The 19,309-nt window shown below is 37.4% G+C and overlaps 1 protein-coding gene across 2 annotated transcripts in view; it reads right to left on the bottom strand.

The window, feature by feature from the left end:
• Positions 1-10,757: 10,757 nt before the first annotated feature.
• Positions 10,758-19,309, bottom strand: part of thsd4 (thrombospondin type 1 domain containing 4) — a 354,761-nt gene continuing 346,209 nt past the window's right edge. For both annotated transcript variants that reach the window (XM_018092415.2, XM_031899170.1), the window contains 4 exons: positions 18,635-18,808; positions 15,132-15,311; positions 12,147-12,291; positions 10,758-11,568 (listed from right to left, as the gene is read on the bottom strand). In XM_018092415.2, coding sequence (XP_017947904.2) covers positions 11,426-11,568; positions 12,147-12,291; positions 15,132-15,311; positions 18,635-18,808 — 642 coding nt within the window. In that variant the 3' untranslated portion in view covers positions 10,758-11,425. The remainder of the gene's footprint in view (positions 11,569-12,146; positions 12,292-15,131; positions 15,312-18,634; positions 18,809-19,309) is intronic.

Here is a 19,309-nt window from a genome sequence, read left to right as displayed (position 1 = left end):
GGGGGGCGAAAATTCAGCACAAACACACGGTCCAAACATTGTACGAAACGTAGTTTCTTACAATTATATCAGTGCATGTATTGCCAGCTTTAAAGGGGTTAAAAATAAATTAAATTGATCAGAGTAGTCTTCTAAACACTTATGCAATTGAATCTCATGTTTTAAGCCATTTCAAAGATATTATCAGCTTTATAGTGCTGTTCTGGCAGTCAGAGAGCTAACTGAATATGCAGGCATTGTCCCCACGTAGCTGCTGCTCTACATATTGCTCTATTTTCCTCTGGCGCCTATAAAGCTGCGCTGACAGCAAGAGAGGAGGAGTGTATTCCTGCCTTACCTGCATCACTTTTTGAACCCAAATTCACAAAATATTGGTTTGTGTCAACTGTCTGATCTGGACCCAATTGTCTAACTTTGCTGGGGAAGAAAGCTTTGAATTAGTAAGAGAATTGGGTTCATATTAGCTGACAAGATTCAATAGTTAATAAGCAAGGGACTGAATATGGTTTTGGCATCTCTTCTCTCTCTGTCAGAAACTGCTGAGCTGAAAAGCCCCATTTAGCAGTATAAAACTGCTAGTATCTTCTAAATGGCTAAATAAGAAAATAAAGAAAAAAACGTATTCTAATTTATTTGATTTTGGATCTCCTTTAAATAATACACAAAAAATAATGACTCAAAATATATGGGAATAGTGAACGTGCATTCTTCATTTATGTATGTGCTAAAATGTGATCTGAGCAGCAGCGCTTGCATAACATTATGAATGGTGGCATAAACATATCATATAAATTATAGTTACTTTGTATCACAGCCGGTCCGTTTCATGTGGTGGTGGCGCCCCCTGTATTCTCACACAGTTTTAATAATACATATTGTTTTGTGAAGTACTTACAGATGTACAAAAAGGAGGATCCCTCTGATTGATTCATACATGTGCCAGGGGATCCTTTTCAATGCAACCGTGCTTATTGCCATTATAGAAGCTTTAGCTGTTCTTAGCACTTTTGTTCATTTTGTCCCTCATCTGAACAGAGGATCAAATGAAGTAAACCAGATGTATATACGTATGAGATCAGTGTGTGCCCTAGATGTCTTTCTAAGCCCAGGGAGCGAAGCGACAGCTTAAAAGCAAAATATTTCCCTTAAGTAAGGTATTATGCAATCCCATGTTTCATTTATATGTTAGATTTTAAAATGTTTGTGCTATTATAGCTAATACTGTAACATGGCTGAGAATAAAAGCAAGTAATTGTAGCAGTGTCTGTATTAACCAATAACAAGTATCCTCATATATACAGAGTAGACAAACCAGTTAGTGCCATAGCCTGGGAGAATTCAGCCCTGTAGGCTTTTGCTGGTGGATAAACCAAGTTTAAATGCAACTTTCCCCATACAAATCCTTGTGTGACACATTGTGCTTTGTGAGTTGTGTGATATTAAACCAAAGTGTTCTCCATCGGCGCTTTCTTTGTAGGTAGTTTATGTTGTAAGTCTCTCAGCTTCACATACAGGTTGTTTTGTACCCAACTGTTGTAAACCAAAACCAGAACTTGGGTAGGAATGAAAAAAAAAGAAGTAAGCGCACATATAGGGCAATACTGTTTGGCTTTATAAACCATTATCACTGGAGACCAAAAGCTGTAATGGTTAAATATACACCAGTGTGTCGCTGGTGGAACTTACGGGACTATACTATGCTACAGTTCGTATTTCTTTTTTATTCACAATTCATATTTTTTGAGCAAAAATACAATTTTATTCCTCGCCATTTATTATGCGTCAGAACAGATCCGAAGGAAAAAATATATCATCTACAAACTGTTGAGGTCACATAGAAGTCAGTGGCAGGTGTCAGTTTTAAAAATGGAATATCTTTCTTTGCTTTGTGGTTTTTGGGTATTTTGTACACCACTTTAATTTTTGCAACAAAACGTTTTTTTTTTTCATTCTTGCTTTTTTTTTAAAAGGCTGTTATATAATGTTATAATGAGTTTACTTGTGGTTTCAAAAAACTCTAAAACTGCGAAAATGAGAATGTTAAATGGGCCTCTCTTATTTTACATACTGGTGAACACTTGGAGGGAAGCTACAAGGAGAATGATTGAAACCCTTATAATATGCCTGAACTCTTATGAGTACTCACCCAAAGGGAGAATCCTATATGGTGACACACAGCTGGAACTTACGCAGCATTTATTTTCAGTCACTCTCGAACCACATTGTAGCTTTTGGTCTCTACGGATATTTATCTATAAATCCATACAGTATTACCCTATGTGTGTGCTTCCTACTTTATTGTATTGTAGAGTTTTGGGACTCCTGATCAGCCTGGTGTGAATGGTAATTTTAAGGAAGCAGCCCTAATTGTAGTAAAGTGGCGCGGTATTTATATAAGGCTTTTTGCTACTTCTGGGAATGACTGTTTACTTTCAATCACGGGTTTGTGAAAGTTCATTGTTTGTAATCAAAAGGGAGAGTTCTTGGCTTGGCGCTAGTACTGCCACTGTCCTTATGACTTTCTGGATAGATCACTGTTGCTTAGTCTACCGAACAGCTGGGTTGGTCCAAGCATTGTTGCCTAACTGCTTCTACAGTCCCTTCTATCCATGAGGTAGGATAGGGGGTTGTTATATATAAGAAAGAACCCTGAAAATGTTACAATATTTTGTAAGGAGGCACACCAGAAGAGTCGTATATCAAAATATCTTTATTGGCAAAGAAACCAAAAAACACTGAATCACAGGTATTTCTCCCCATATAACCATACAATATAACATGGTAAATAAAGTAAGAAAACATTAAGGAGAGTTAAAACCAAGAGATTCTTACTCATACACACATCAATGAAGGGGTGTATTAAAAAAAAAAAAATCTACATTGTAGTAGTCATAATCACATATACCATACATAAACCACAAACAGGAAACCCAACGATTTCACAGCATAAAGTGACCATTTAATATTTACAAAGACTATAGTGAAAAGATGACATGATGTAACACTGATGATCATATATGTGAAAACTACCAGGTTTGAAAGAAGCTATGATGGTAAGTGACACCGGCAGAATTACCCTAACTAAGCCCAGGTTACTGTACAGAACATCATGTGATAATACTACATGTACACATATTTACTATATACATAAATATATCCCTTAAAGGCAGGGATGCTTTGGATTTAATATATGGGTGTTCTGGTGTGCAATTAAGAATGACTTTTTTAGCTCTCCTATACATCATAGACACTATGCTGCAGATGTCTCTACTGTGGCCACTACTCCCACTGCTGGGAATTTTCATTCAAGAACAGCCGGAGTGCCAAAGGCTGCCTACTCATACCTATTTCCACTTTTTTCCCAATTATACTCCGCATCTTCAAGGAGATTGGTATACTGCGTTAGTTGGCCGCTCATTAGATATTTAATTTTAGTCACCAAAAATAAATACCAGATGAGTTATTATCCATGTAGATTTACTGTATATACAAGCAAACCTCATATAAGTTGGTGGGGATGCCAAGATAAGCTGAAGAAGATCAGTAAAGAGCAGGCTGTATAGGTTACCTGCAAATCCCAAGTGTTTAGAAAATCTTGGCATGGGGAATGTAGGCAGCTGCTGAGGTACCCAAGTAATAATAGCAGCAAACTAAGCTCAGACTGACAAGCAATACCCACAAACTGAATCTAATAAGAAGATATTCCCATACTGTAGCTTGCTGTATTACACTTTGGTTGTTTTGGTTACCAATGCAATGATAAAAATGAACCTACAAAAAAAAAAAGAAAACAATCATTTGTAACGGCATCGAGTGTGGCATGTGATGAGCAATAGAATTTGTTTTTGTTGGTGGTGATATAGAAAGATTTAATTGCAGTATGTGGGGGATCACATGTAACTCCAGAAAGACAAAGGAATGCATAGCATGATAATTGTATTTATGTTTCCATGAGCTGCAAATACAAATTGAAACTCTGTAACACAAAATAATAAATTAACGTGTTTATACTAATAGATTCATGTTTACATGCCCTTAATATGTTTGTACGCATCTTTTAATCAACAGCAACAATCCCCCTTTTGCATCTACCTTCGCTCTATTGACGTCACAGATGTTTAACATGTTCCAGATTTGTTTATGTATATGAAATGCTGACGAAACATTGCATTACACCCAGAATAAGGAATTGCATGAGGATAGAGTTAAGCTCCCAAATGAGCAAAAACCATTACTATTTAATTATTCCCTTATAAAAAGTCATGTTGTCCCAAAGGCTGTACATGGATACAAGTGCCACTGCCGAAAATATTTTGCCTTACAGTTAATAATGCAATATGATTAGAGCATTGCGCCTATCATGAAAAAAGTTTAATGTTTGAGAGCTAACATTCCTAACATTTACCCTTAAATGTGTTACCCTCTTGGAATGTATACTGTTATATGTGTATGTGTGTAATTGAACTTTAATATTAGCACTCCCATGTTGGCAAGCATTCACTTTGTATCATCTAGAACCCTTCTCTAGAATAATGACAAAAGGCAAAACACCTAGTTATTAATGGAGGTGGGACACGTATAAAGAGGTATTGTGTTGCTGTTTCTAATACAATAGTGCTGTGAATACACTAATGCTGTGATTAGGGTTAATATGGCTCTTATACAGTCTTTCAGCCCATAAGCCATGTGCATTTTCATCTGGAATGAGGGTGTGATATATTATCAGGGGTCACTAATGATGCCGAAATGCAAATATAGTGCTCATTGCTCATGTAAAAATTTTTTCATGTGTATCTTTACCTGGCTGACCAGATCACCTGTAGAAGTAGGGACACTTGAGTGTGTGTTTTATTGGTGCATATTGAAATCTTAGGGGCAGATTTACTGAAACATTTCTCTCTTTTTTTAATTTTAAAATTAGAAAAAACTAATTTCAACAAATGTCTTACGTTTACTAAAAAGCCTGAACTAAAAAAGTTGGGAAACTCTGAATTTCGAAATTCCCCCCTTAGTGGTGGTAGGGGGGCAGGTTAAAAGTACAATCTGTCACATTAATCTTATATATAGGAAGAATCCATAGATAACAAGTGTTAGAATGTCCTTATGCTACAAATTTGTTAATTTGGGCACAATTGGTATTTCAAAAAAGAAAAAAATATAAATACAAGTATACGATCTGTTATCCAGAAAGCTCAAAATTACAAGTAGGACATCTCCCATATATTCCATATTAATTAAAGTAAGTTTTTAAAAATGATTTCCTTTATCTCTGTAATAATAAAACAGTACCTTGTACTTGATCCCAACTAAGATATAATTAATCCTTATTGGAGGCAAAACAATTCTGTTGGATTAATTTAATGTTTAAATGGTTTTTTCGTAGACCTAAGGTATTTTTGATAACGTGTTCCATACCTGTATAATGAAAATCCACAGAAGGAATATGCTCTGTAGCTTTAAAGGCAGTTATAATTAAGGTGTTGTGCTTTGAACCTAAGACAAGGGAATTGTTTGGTTATGGATTCTAGGAAAATAATGTGAGAATACATGTTTAAATGTTTAGTTTTTGCCTAAAGAAATACATTGCTGAAATACAACCCCATATCCAACTGACTCAGTATTCCAGTTGCTTCTTTGCAGATTTGTAATGCAGTGTGTCATAAGTCTCATTATCCAAATGCTTACATTTAACAGTTTGCACCTTACACATAAATATACAACCACTCTGAGTGGATATACCAGTATACTATACTATATCCGCTTTCTCTGCAGTTCAAAATGTGAATGGTCTCAAACACCAGATTAGACAGGGAGCCTATAGTGTATATACCTTCCACTGCACAAATTAAATAGACAACTTACTTGAAGCTTTAACAGAAGCTGCAACTAATATAAGTGCTTAGAAAATCTGCATGTTTCTGAATATCCTCTCAGCACCATAGGAGGGTCAGTCAGCAGTAGGCTAAAGCTGGCCATACACGTGGCGATCTGACGATGTTTCGTGCGACCATCGGTCGCACAAAACATTGTCAGATCCGCCACACACCGTCAGGGCTGAAACAGCAGATAAGGAGGTAGAAACAATAGGATTCCTACCTCCTTCTGCCGATTCAGCCCTGACGGCAGATTTTGGTCAGGCGCCTTCTATGGCGCCCGATCAAAATTTTCTAACCTGGCCGATCGGCGAGTCATCTGATATCAGCAGCTTCCTGCGATATCGGTCGACTCGCCGACATGCCATACACGCACCGAATATCGTATGAAACGAGGTTTCGTACGATAGTATCGGTGCGTGTATGGCCAGCTTTATTCTATCAGACTGACTTGTGTTATCAGATTGATTGTGCAGACTTGGAATAGCAAGGGCTTTTGTTAAAAGAATATAATTAACCCATAAAGGGAAAATCACTTGTCTATCAGTGTGAAGCACAGCATTTCTATTGTGCAACTACCCAACATTTACTGCGTGTCCTTGGCTGTTACGCTCACAATTAAGCCCTTAGATTCTCAGTCTAAGTAATCATAACAAGGGTAACTAAATAATGTTATTAAAAGGTATAGGAAGTAATTCTCATTATTTAGCTTTCCATTGTGCTGACACCAGTCTTGCTGCAGAACAGTTGCAGCCATCCATAATATAAAGGGACACATCTGTATGCCACGGTATCCCCAGGCCAACTTCAACATCGTACAAATGTGCACTACAAAAATTCAGTTGTGAACACTGATAGTTTAATGCAAACATTAACAAAGAGATCACTTTCCATATGACTGATGACTGTTGCTGGTGACATTATCTATAGAGCCAGAGCTTATTAACAGAAATAATGCTGGCAGCTGTATGCAGATTGCTGGCAAACAAACAAAAGCATGAATAGTGTGAATCCTGTTTGTTTATATATGTAGTCTGAGCTGAGTGCTTTACGTGCAGACACTTCTCTAAACTCGAGGGCTTGTTTACACCCGCAATGCAGATATGGTCTCCACATAAAACCACTTGTGTCAAAATGTGCTTCTTGCACATTTCTATATAGTTGCACTCAGTGCCACTTAGTCCTTTCTGCCTTTCAATCCAAATTGAGCTCTGCCGCAGCTATGGAACCCTGGAGCTACCGCCACCTCCTGACATTCCTATCTCCAGCCTTCCCTTCATGCTCAGCGTCAGTGGGGCAACACACTTGTGCCTAAAGAATTAGGCACAGATGTCATTTGTACTTTGAACACCGGAAATGACACCAGACAAACTTTGCTGCACTTGTGTCCGATTCGTAAAGAAATGCATGCATGTAGTTGTGGTAATTTTGCTGAATTGGAAACAATTGTGGGACCGCAATGAAGCTGGAAATTCTGGCTTGAAAAACACTGTGTTGTGAGAAAATACACTTCTAATTGCACTTCGCTCACGGTACATGTGAGTGTAAATGAGCCCTGTGTTTATACAGGTATGGGACTTGTTATCCAAGATCAAGACCTGGGGGGTTTCAAGTTAAGGGATCTCTCTGTCATTTTTTGTAATAACTTTTTCTACTAAACTCATTTAAACATTAAACCCCAATAGGGTAGATTTGCCTCCAATAAGGATCAAGTATATCTTAGTTGGGATCAAGTACAAGGTACTGTTTTATTGTTACAGAGGAAAGGAAAAACAATTTTTAAAATTTGAATTAATTTAAAATGGAGTCTATGGAAGATGATTAGATTAGCTGTTGCTAAATAAAATTCTTAACAGAGCTGATTCAGTAGGAATGCATTCATTATCTATTGCCAGGCGGTTATGTGTGGACATAACATTTCTTACTGGTTACTCTGGTCATCATTACCACTAATACGGCACTAGATAAAGTGATTTGGGAGAAGAATAAAATATATGCAAGGCTAGAATTGGTTAATCTAGAAACTGTTGCAATTTGTACAGGTATGGGATCCATCATCTGAAAACTTATTATCCAAAAAGCTTTAAATTACTGGAATTACTTGAATTATTTCCCTTTTCTCTGTAATAATATAACAGTACCTTGTACTTGGTAACTAAGCTGCATAAATCCGTATTGATGGCAAAACAATCCTATTGGGTTTATTTAAAGTTCGAATGGTTTCTAGCAGACAAAGTATGGTGATCCTCATTACAGAAAAACCTGAGCATTCTGGATAACAGTTCCTATACCTGTATATATCTATATAGACCTGTATATTTCCTGCTTTAAAGCTAAAAATAGCCAGTGAGTTTGGGCTCTGACACACAGGCATTCTTTCATGCACTCCCCTACACAGCCCAGGCTATTTATTAGTTTGTACTCATTGGGGAGCATCAAGTCACGTTCCACCTGCTTTCTGCACTTGTCGGCATTCGAGTGAGTACAAATTAATAGGAAATACAGGGCTGTGAGTCCACTGTTTCCCTGCGGTGGAACGCATGAAAGACCCAATGCAGGGGAAAGCACAGAAGGATTCCTGTGTATAAGAGCCCTTATACATATTCAATTTTGACAACACACGGCAACCCCAAGCACAGCATGTCAGAATCAATCCTCCATGTGATATGTGGGTGTATGTATGATATATAGCATAGATGTTCCTGGGCATTTCCGTCATTACCCATAAAACCACAAGCTTTTTTTTGATCTCCCACCGTAAACCTTTCTCTCTAGCTGCTCCATATCTCTGCTGGAATTTTATTCATGAATTGCTCCATACAGAACTTTCCCTTGATCTTTCCTAGCATCTGATTTGGTCTTGGAACCAAAGTAGAAAGACAGTATACAGGTATATAACGTCAGTATGTTTTGGCAGATAAGGTGGCAATCCTATCAACACCCCCCCCCCCAACTACTGTAAATGGCTGCACTTTGGTTCCTGTATGTTACCCACTGCCTTAATTTAAGGTTAGGACCCGGAGATTTTTTTTTTTTGCAAAATACAATTTAGATTGTAAGCTCATTCCTCTTGTGTCCCTTAACATTTAGCAATCAATTTTTAATGTAATCACATATTTATTTAATTGCACTGTACTCTGTATAGATGTAGTGCTATATAAATAAATCTATACATACACATTTAAAGACATACCACCATCACAGTTAGCCCCATTATCAATGAACCATTTAGTTTTCTACACAAGTATCATTTGGCTTTCTGGTATTTTCTTTAATTAAAGAACCATATTTCTTAAATTCTATGCTTCAGATAAAGCTCTGTATCCCTTTAGCATTGTTAAGGGGAATGTTTGTTATTTATATTCATTTTAATATGTTATAGAACAACTTATTCTAAGAAACTTTAAATTGGTCTTCAAAAACGATATTGTTTTATTCATTCTCTTAATTTTTTATAGTTCTTGGATTTTTTTTGTTGCTTTTGTTTTTTCAGGCCATCTTCATTTTATTTGACTTGCAAAGTGCTGCATGGTTGCTAGGGTCATCAAATATTAGCAGATAGCAGTTGGAGTTTAGTTTCAGATTAATCAAAATTGTGAAATTAGAGCTCAACACAGTAAAATTCCATCACTGCCCATTTATTTCTATGACATATTTTGAGGCATATTTATGAAATGGTTCCCTCTAACGTTCACCCATTGATAAATAGGTCTCTAAAAATTCTATAGGAATAGAATGTGGGGGAATTTTACTGTGATTGGCTCTAATTTCACACTTTGACAAACCTGCCCCTAAGAGATGTAGAGCAAACAACTAAATGTTTTAAAAAGCACATATAATAAATGAAGACCAACTGCTAATTGTCTTGGAATACGGTTGTCTATATCATACCAAAAGTTCATTCAAAGGTGCACTACACATTTAAATCAGGATAGTGGATCTGACAGAGTATTGTCCATTTAAGTGCTTATGAGCCATTCAGATAAAGGGTAAATTGATCCTGCTTTGTCCCGTGGAACAGTGGCTAACCCTGAGAGTATATCTTGATTCCTTGCCATAAAAACAAGAAAGTGCTAATGTTGTTTGCCAGAAAGTAAATACAGTTATGGTCACATAAATATCAGAAAATGGATTCCCCTGTGCAGGCACACAAACTTCCCCCCCAAAACATTGCTACTTATACACTAGGTTGTGCAATGTGTTCAAGGGGTGGCTCACTTTTAAGTTAACTTTTAGTATGTTATAAAATGACCAATTCTAAGTAACTTGTCAATTGGTCTTCATTATTTATTTTTTATAGTTTTTAAATTATTTGCCTTCCTCTTCTGCCTCTTTCAGCTTCCAAATGGGGGTCACTGGCCCCAGCAGAAGCTACAATTTTATTGTTATTGTTACTTTTTATTACTTATCGTTCTATTATGGCCCTCTCCTATTCATATTCCAGTGTCTCATTAAAACCACTCCCTGGTTGCTAAGGTAATTCGGACCCTAACAACCAGATAGCTACTGAAATTCCAAACTTTGGAGAGCTGCTAAACAAAAAGTGAAATAACTAAAAAACTACAAATAATAAAAAAATGAAGACCAATTGCAAATTATTACCTTCTACATCATACAAAAAGTTAACTCCAAGGTGAACAAGGCTTATTTACAGTGTCCCTTAAAAATTTAGCAGGCTGGCCAACATATTATAACTATAGGATTACAAATGCATTAATCGCATGCTGAAACCTGCCTCATTAGTTGGGACATTTCTTTTTAATACAACTAGGTAAGGCTTATGTCAAACCTGTCAGCTGAGAAAACTATCCAGCCCTAATCTGCACCTTGTCTGCAGATAGTGACAGCAGCAGTGTTTGCCTGCACTGCGCCTTGTGTTTAATTCAGTCTGTTAATATCCATGTGGGGATTTTCAAGCCATAATTCACCCGTGGGGCAAAGTCAAGTGGTATTGCGTTCTCTGCACCAGTGGAGAGAGTGGCAGGTGTGACATTAGCCTACATCAAGTAGCTTGGGAAGTCATGTTTATGGAGCTGCAAATAATACCAGTCCCTTCAATGCCAAAGGGGAGAAATCAACAGGGGCTTTTAACACTTGTAAAAGTACCATTATTATTTACAAATCGTAATATATCCCTTGTATCCAAACAGCAACATCTCTAGATATTATTCATGAGTTAGTGTAACTGACTTGGGCAGTGGAATAATGGCAGCTCTGTGTGTTTATTTAGCTCTTCAGAGACTTCTCAGTTTGTAAACTGTTAATGTTTGCCTCTTGGGGTGTTGTTTCAACAGTGTGCACAATGTCTAAATTCAAATAGTGTTCTAAAAAACAAAAATCACAGCGCATATAATAATAATAATAATAATTATAAAAAAAAGTCAGAATGTTCCTATACAAGTTGTGATGATTCTAATGGAGACCACGGTCCATGAAATTAGAATGGGTTAATGGAATTAGAATGAGGAGTAGCTGTCCATAAAGGCAGTGGCAGGTAGAGAGCAGTCATTCTCTGTTGTCTAAGTGGGTTGGAGTGCACGTTTCAGTAGCTGTTATCTTCTCCCCAAAAATCCTGACTGTCTGCTGGCTGCCCGTAGGCAGGATGCACAACAAGCCGTCTTGTAATAAGCATAAACACACAGTCTGGCCTGTACCACCACGTTGCAGTTGTAGTATTTGTCTTTGCAGTTTTCATCTGTAGTTAAAAAAGCAAAAAGGTCATTTTGAAGTTATTGCTAGAAATGTATGCAGTTTATAAAGTTGGTTGGTTTCAGGGACAAACTGTTATATTTACAGAAGGAATAATTGAATAACTATAAAGATATATAAAGGAGAAGGAAAGCCTAATTCACTTGGGGGTGCCAAAATGTTAGGCTTTTCACTCTAATGCGCATGCGCTGGTCCAGGGATTTTGCCGGCGGAAGAAGGAAGCGCTCGCTACATGTACCCCGGGTTGGTGCTGTTTTCTCCGAACAGGGGCACCAGCCCCGGGGTACAGGGTAAGCGATTAAAGTCACTTGGGGGTGCCTAACATTTTGACTTCGCCTTTCCTTCTGCTTTAAAGGTCTGGGTTTTATTATCTGAGATTGGGTACCCAGTCACCCATTCTCTGTGACTTGGGCAGCAACATTAGACTGTAAGCCCCTGTAGTGCTTTAAGCAGCATAAGGTTAATACTATTTATTATGTAAGATGTTAAGTATATTACATTCTTGGCTTCATTTCAGAAATAAAGTATGCTTCATACAAGTGAAGGGATGATCCCATGTATTACCTATTTCTGGCATGCAGTCTTGGGTATTGCAGGACTCCGTGTCTTCTGGCTTTAATTCCTGATCGCACTTATCACTGTGAGACATGTCATCTGCAAGACACCGTACCTCGCGGATTCGAAATCCCCCCTCACAAGATTTAGAGCACTGGGAAATAATGTTGAATAATAGCTTAGTGAAGGAACATGGAGACATGACAGATACACGTGGCTTATGTCACATAGATTAGCTGCCTAGAAATAGGTTTTATTATTTGTGTGGGATCACTTTTCTTTCAGCTACACAGGATTGATGCCTAGGAGTTGTACTTGACTTCCACTGACTCGCTGTTTTCTCTCTCACATTAAAACTCAAATATTGAAGGCCCTTAACATTAAAGCTCCTTCTAACATGTCAGCTCTAACCTCCAAAGCAGTTATTCATGGCCCCCTCAAATCCTGATCTTATGCTCTGCAAGATTTCCGTTCGCTGTTCCCTAAGGGCATTGGCACACGTGGAGGTTAGTCGCCTGCAACAAATCTTCGCTGTCATGGGTGGCTAATCTCCCCAGAATGCCTTCCCACCATTAAAAAAGTGAATTGCTGGTGGGAAACAATATATTTAGGACAAAAATGTATTTGGTGCCACAAGAACTAAAAAAAAAATGCTCTGTAATGGTTTCTGATTAAACAGAGCCTCTTGCCTTGCTCTCTGTCACCCTCACTGTCCTTGAATTAGGAAAACCAATATCAGGGAAGGTTTACTGTCATTGTGATGATTCCTCAATATATTTATCAGGGACACTGTACACAGGACATATTCACATATGCAGTGTTAGGACAGACAGATACTTTTTGTACAATTATTACTGGAATCAGCCAGAGGAACAGAACATACAGAAATAAAACTAAGCTTCAGCTGCCTAGTGATGACTATACTTTGCAATGGGAAGAGCTGACAAGAGATTTCAGGCATTTATTATTGACTGTTCTCAGCAAGAGCACAACAACTGTGTGCACCACAGGATTTAATTCTATGTTCCTGTTGTCCTTTTCTTATCAACTTATGTCCTGCTCTTCATTTCCAGTTTCAGTTCAGAGAGGGGTGTATTATTCAGCTCAAGCTATAATAGTGTAGCTTTTTTCTGTTGAGGCACATATCAAATATATATATTTTTTATAGATCAAAGGTTCTATTTACTTTCTGACCAATGGCGTGGTAATGCTAAGTGCTAATCAGCAGCAGTAGTTTGCACTTATCCAAATCCTTGCGTCCAGATGAGAATAGTAATTAGAGAGAAAATATCTACACACTAAAACAAATTGGGATATAAATTGTAAAATCTAAAAGGATAGTTAATGGTTCACCAATAATATTGTGCATTGTGCAAAACAAAAATCACCCCCAATTTCCTACAACAAAGCATGCATCAGGCAAGCATAAAAACAAATTTAGATTTTTTTTTAACCCCCAAGAACACAACTTTCTGTAATATAACATATTTATTTAAGGTAAAAGTCAACTAAGTTTTCTAACAGAGAGTCTCCCAATAAAAATGGTGCACGGAAAAACTGCACACCAAACACCATATACTAAGCAGTTGCACCTACATGTTCAATGTGCCCATTACTTTGAATAAAGTGCAAGGTACCACCAGTGGAGGTGCCAGCCCTGTACTGTACAACTCCCACTAATCACTTGCAGATCTCCCTTTTTGCACTGCATGTGCATGTGTTACATTTTTGCACAAAATCTTAGGGCAATAAAGTACAAATATTTACCTATGGCCTTTTTCCCCCATAATGCCTATTTTTTCAAGGGTTCAACTGAGACACAATTGCTAACTGGCACTGAATTTTGTACCAAAATAGTTATCCACAAAATTTTACGCCAACTTCTGCATAAAACATGGCTACACTGAACCCCAACACTGGTCTCACTATGCAGATGTTTAATTGTGATCCAAATAAAGCCCAGCACAGTCTACAGTGTTCAGCTGGACACTTGGCAATATTATTTCTGTGATTTTTAAAAAACAAAGTAAACAGTAAATCACACACCATGACAGGGCACCAGTAATACTGTGCATATGCAGTAGAATAACATTTCAGCAAAAATACTTATTCATATAGTGAATGCACACTCACACATAAGAATATAAAGGACTGATTCTGGCACAGTTATGCTCAAAATAATACAAACCACACAACTACAATTGTTTTTGTTCTCTTGTTTAAAAGTTAACATTTGGAGTGTTTTTATAAACCATCAATCACCAGTTATGTTCCCCTATAGCAGTGATCCCCAACCAGTGTCTTGTGAGCAACATGTTGCTCTCCAACCCCTTTAATGTTGCTCCCAGTGGCCTTAAAGCAGGTGCTTATTTTTAAATGCTTGGCTTGGAGGCAAGTTTTGGTTGCATACAACCAGATGTACTGCTAAACAGAGTCTCCTGTATGCTGCCGGTCCTCATAGAGGCTACCACATAGCCAATAACAGTACTTATTTGGCACCCACAGGAACATATTTTATGTTTGTGTTGCTCCCCAAGTCTTTTTACATTTGAATGTGGCTCACAGGTAAAAAAGGTTGGGGATCCCTGCCCTATAGCAACCAATCAGATCTTTGCTTTTGTTTTCTAACTTATAGGTGGCCTTTCAAATCTAATTTCTGATTGGTTGCTATGGGCAATATCACCCGTGATGCTTGTCTCCCATTGTTAATAAATACATTCGTTTGTGTTGCTGGGCCTTCAAGATTAAAGATAATCACCACCACAAAGAAAAGTGAGCCTACAACTTCACCATTTTATTTGAAAAAGTGTACAGCAGCAGTAACAGCACTAACCTAATTACACATACCATATTTTTGGGGTCTTGAACGAAAAATCAGATTTACAATGTAGTTCTACATATATATAATAAGTAATATTGTTCTTTATATGCACTATTATATGTTTCCCACAGGGAAACATGTAATGTGATCAAAATTAGAAATAAATAACCTACTGTACTCCAGTCAGTGTAGAACCACTTTGCTCCACAGGATTTGAGGTGGCAGGATTGTTGGTTAGGGGGTCGTTCCAAATAGGAACATTCATTTGGATTCACTACGTTGAAACCCTCAGCTGTCTTTTTTATGCAAATGACATCTCTCTGCTGTGTCCCAGTACCACATTCCACAGAACACTGCAATTGAGATAAAACATAAAAGAAATAATTTGCAAAAAACATATTCTGATGTGCACATTAGTACAATAATACACACCCAGTGAGAACAATACTCTCTTGTTATATAAGCACTAACCCTTATTCCAGCTATGCCAAAGACATATAGGGGAATATAATACAAGTAATACATGTACTTGTATGTACATGTACATGTGTCATGTACAAGAACATGGTCTTCAGTTTCTTCCTATATTTTATATTATATGCCAGTTTATGTTATATATTTTTATCATTTTAAATACAGCCACTTCTGTACTTGCGCCCATCCAAAAATGGGTTTATAAGAGGTCTACAGTATATACAAACACAAATTAGCACTGAAATGTGATTTGTTTTTTAAATATTTTGTGGCACATTAATATTAGTTAATAGACCTTCTCCAGCAAAATTCTGCATTGAAATCCATTTTTTTAAAAGCACAAACAGATTTTTTTTTATATATCATTTTTAAATTTCACATTCCTCATTTCCCAGGGTGCCACCGCCATAGCCATGTGACCTGTGCTCTGATAAATTTCAGTCACACTTTACTGCTGAGCTGCAAGTTGGAGTGATATCACCCCCCTCCCAGCAGCCGATCAGCAGAACAATGGGAAGGGAGCAAGATAGCAGCTCCCAGTAGATATCAGAATAGCACTCATTAGTAAGAAATCCAAGTCTGGCTTGGGACTCCTCCAGTTACATGGGAGTAGGAGAAACAATAGGTTACCTGAAAGCAGTTCTAATGTGTAGCGCTGGCTCCTTCTGAAAGCTCAGACTCAGGCACAATGCACTGAGATGGCGCCTACACACCAATATTACAACTTAAAAAAATATATATTTGTTGGTGAATTATTTGCTGTGTAAACAGTGTGATTTAGAAATAAAAAGTACACCATAAAAATCATGACAGAATCCCTTTAAATTTCAAAATGTAAGCTTGTATATATAGATTATCTTTAAAATTTCTATTAAAGCCCAAGTTTGGCCTGTGAGCCAGGCTAGAAGAGAAAGCTGCAGTAATGTGCATTGTTTTTGGGTTATTATTCAGTAAATGCAGAAAAGCAAACATGCCTGCTGGTTGGAGAGCTTAGCTCCAGTGGGACAGGAGAATACAACACTGAATATATGCTTTGCTGTTCCTTTTCTCCCAGATACACAGATTTAATGAATGCCTTTATTATGAGAACTTTTACAGAATGTTGGCTGCAATAACACTGCTTTCAGAGGTCAAAGCACAGTCCTACCGAGGAAACATAGTGTACCTTTCATGCCTCTGATCATTTGCTTAATACACTTCCACCAAGGGCAACGGCATATTTTAAACACGTACAAAAAGAAACATTGAAGTAGAAACAAGAGAGTAGATTTATCTTAAAAGGTTCCCTTTAGGGAATCTGAGCCCACGCCAAAACCTGTATTCTTCATCTGTCACCTAAAAACTCCAATAGCCCCAAAGCCAAATAAACTAGCTCAGTCGCTGATTGAATTTTTATTTCTAGCAACACAAAGCCACAGCAGAGTTTAGCCAGAAATGTATATTTTATGACTTTAATACATGCTAAAGAATATATGTTGATGCCATATAGATGGTAATATATTTTCTTAATGACTGCTTTGGGAAAGTGTTGCTGGTTTCAAAGGGAAGTCTTTTGGTTTTGTACCTCTCCTCTTTGGCATTTTGCTGCATTAACTCTTGCACTTATTTAGCAGTTTAATGACTTCCTGCCAGGAAAATATGAGAAGTCACATGAATAGGCACAGTATTGGCAATTTAGGAACTCGCCTTAGGCAGTACTCCATAGAAACACTGAAAGTCAGCAGAGTTAAAGGAGAACTAAAACCTGAAAATGAATATGGATAGAAATGGCATATGTTTATATACCAGTCTAAAGATTCAGCATCTCTATAACAGTAATGAACCAGGCCTTCAAAATTGTCTCCCATCTTGGATTTTGATAGGTGTGTCAGTGACTCACATGCTCAGTGTGCTCTGAACAGCTGCTGAAAAGCTAAGCTTAAGGGTTGTTGCAAATTATCAAGAAGAAAACAACTTATAATATAACAACTTATAATATAAGCTAATGCTACAGGGCTGATTACATTTTGATGCAAATTGCACTGGTTTCTGAGCTGCCATGTGATGTGAATCTGAATTAATTACTAATCAGTCTTGTATCATGACATTTATATTCTATATATACAGTATATTGTGAGTGGGTCCCTAAGCTCAGTAAGTGACAGCAGCACAGAGCATGTGCAGTGAATCAGCAGAAAAGATGGGGAGCTACTGGGGCATCTTTGGGGTACAGATCTTTAATGCTTTAGGGCTGTGGGGGCCTCAGACTCCAAAACATAACTTGCAGCATTTCTACACTACTACTTTGTTAAGCTTTAGCTCTAGTTGTAGTCGTTTGTGTGGTGTGATGTGAAGCAAAATCTAAATATTACATGCACACTACTGCTAATATCTGTACAGGAAATACAGGGTTTGATATGAAAGAACCACTCATTGCTAATACATCAATTTTTTAAAAAACAGATTAGAATGCAATAATATACAGTAGAAGGGCAAGTTACAAACACCCAATGGCCAATCTTATTCACCCATTTTACTCTTGCATGTGGAATTGGGCATAGGCTCCATCAGAATGTAAGGTTCGATTACTGTAGTCAAAGATTTAGTTCTTTTCTGTCTAAATGTTCCCAACCAATAGCTGAATAGTGGGCCAAAACCCAATGTGATTATTATGCTCTATTTATATTGAGCTGATATATTCCACAAAGCTTTACAGAGAATATACATTTCACACAAATTTATAAAAAAAAAAAGTGACCAAGCAGCTATAAAAACATGTTTATGGTGTGTATGTACATACCCTGGCGTGGTACATAAAAACTGGAACTATTTGCTACAACTACCTATTTAATGGGATGTACACCATTGGTTGCTAAATACTGGGTCAGGTGCATGAACAGACTTGCCCTTTGGTTTATTGAGTACTATGGCACACTATTCTGACTGTATTGTTCTTATTGATATTCATATTTATATTTACATGTAGATATGAGTATCAGTCTTTATAGTCAGAATGTGTGCTTCAGTGGGTACCAGCCTCTGTGCCTCCAAACATGCCCCCAGTATCTCCCCATTTTCTTTTCTGCTGATTTGTGCCACTGAAATTTCTGTAAATGTTTTGATGATTTCCAGTGACTGATGTGTATCAGTGCACAACATGTTCTGAAACAATAGATCCTTTATCAGGTTATTAATCTACATTGTAGCCCTTTAAAATACCTACCTGACTCCAACTCCCCATAAACCACTCTACTTTGCCCTCACAAGGTCCGTTATTGCATGTTGTAGTTTCAGGAGGTCTGTGGTTCCCACACCCTTCTAAAGGCAAGCTGCTTATATGGTTGGACATGCATACCACAGACCGTGTCCGCACACCTTCTCCACATTCTGCAGAGCACTGAAAAAGAAAGAGGCAACATAAACATAAATATTTCCCTATTCGAAGATTAATAAAAAGCAACATATGTCTGCCAAGAGCCTAATTTAGTAGCACTCTGCTGTAAGACAGTCAGTTCAATAACAGGAACAAAATACAACACTACCTTATGGGTAAGGATTATTTAACAACATTGTAACATTTTGTTTTTGCCCAAACAGAATGTGATAATTCCAATTCCAGCTGCACTATCTACAATTTTGTTTATAAAGGACTGCAAAATTTAAAGGTATTCTGTCGTGATTTTTATGGTGTAGTTTTGATTACTACAGTGTACATTATAAATAATTTATTCATCCACTTAAAATGTTATTCTTGAACCAATAAACTTATTTTGCTTTTTAGTTGTAATATTGGTGTGGGGGGATAACATTACTTTAGCGCAATGACTTTTGTCAGAGTTTTTCAGAGTAAAGTCACACGGCTGAGGAAACTAAGAATATGTCAAGCTCCACATCACAT

The sequence above is a fragment of the Xenopus tropicalis genome, chromosome 3, assembly GCF_000004195.4.
Source record: "Xenopus tropicalis strain Nigerian chromosome 3, UCB_Xtro_10.0, whole genome shotgun sequence".
Lineage (NCBI taxonomy): Eukaryota > Metazoa > Chordata > Amphibia > Anura > Pipidae > Xenopus > Xenopus tropicalis.
The sequence above is the reverse complement of the archived record's forward strand: the minus strand, read 5'-3'. Positions and strand labels throughout refer to the sequence as shown.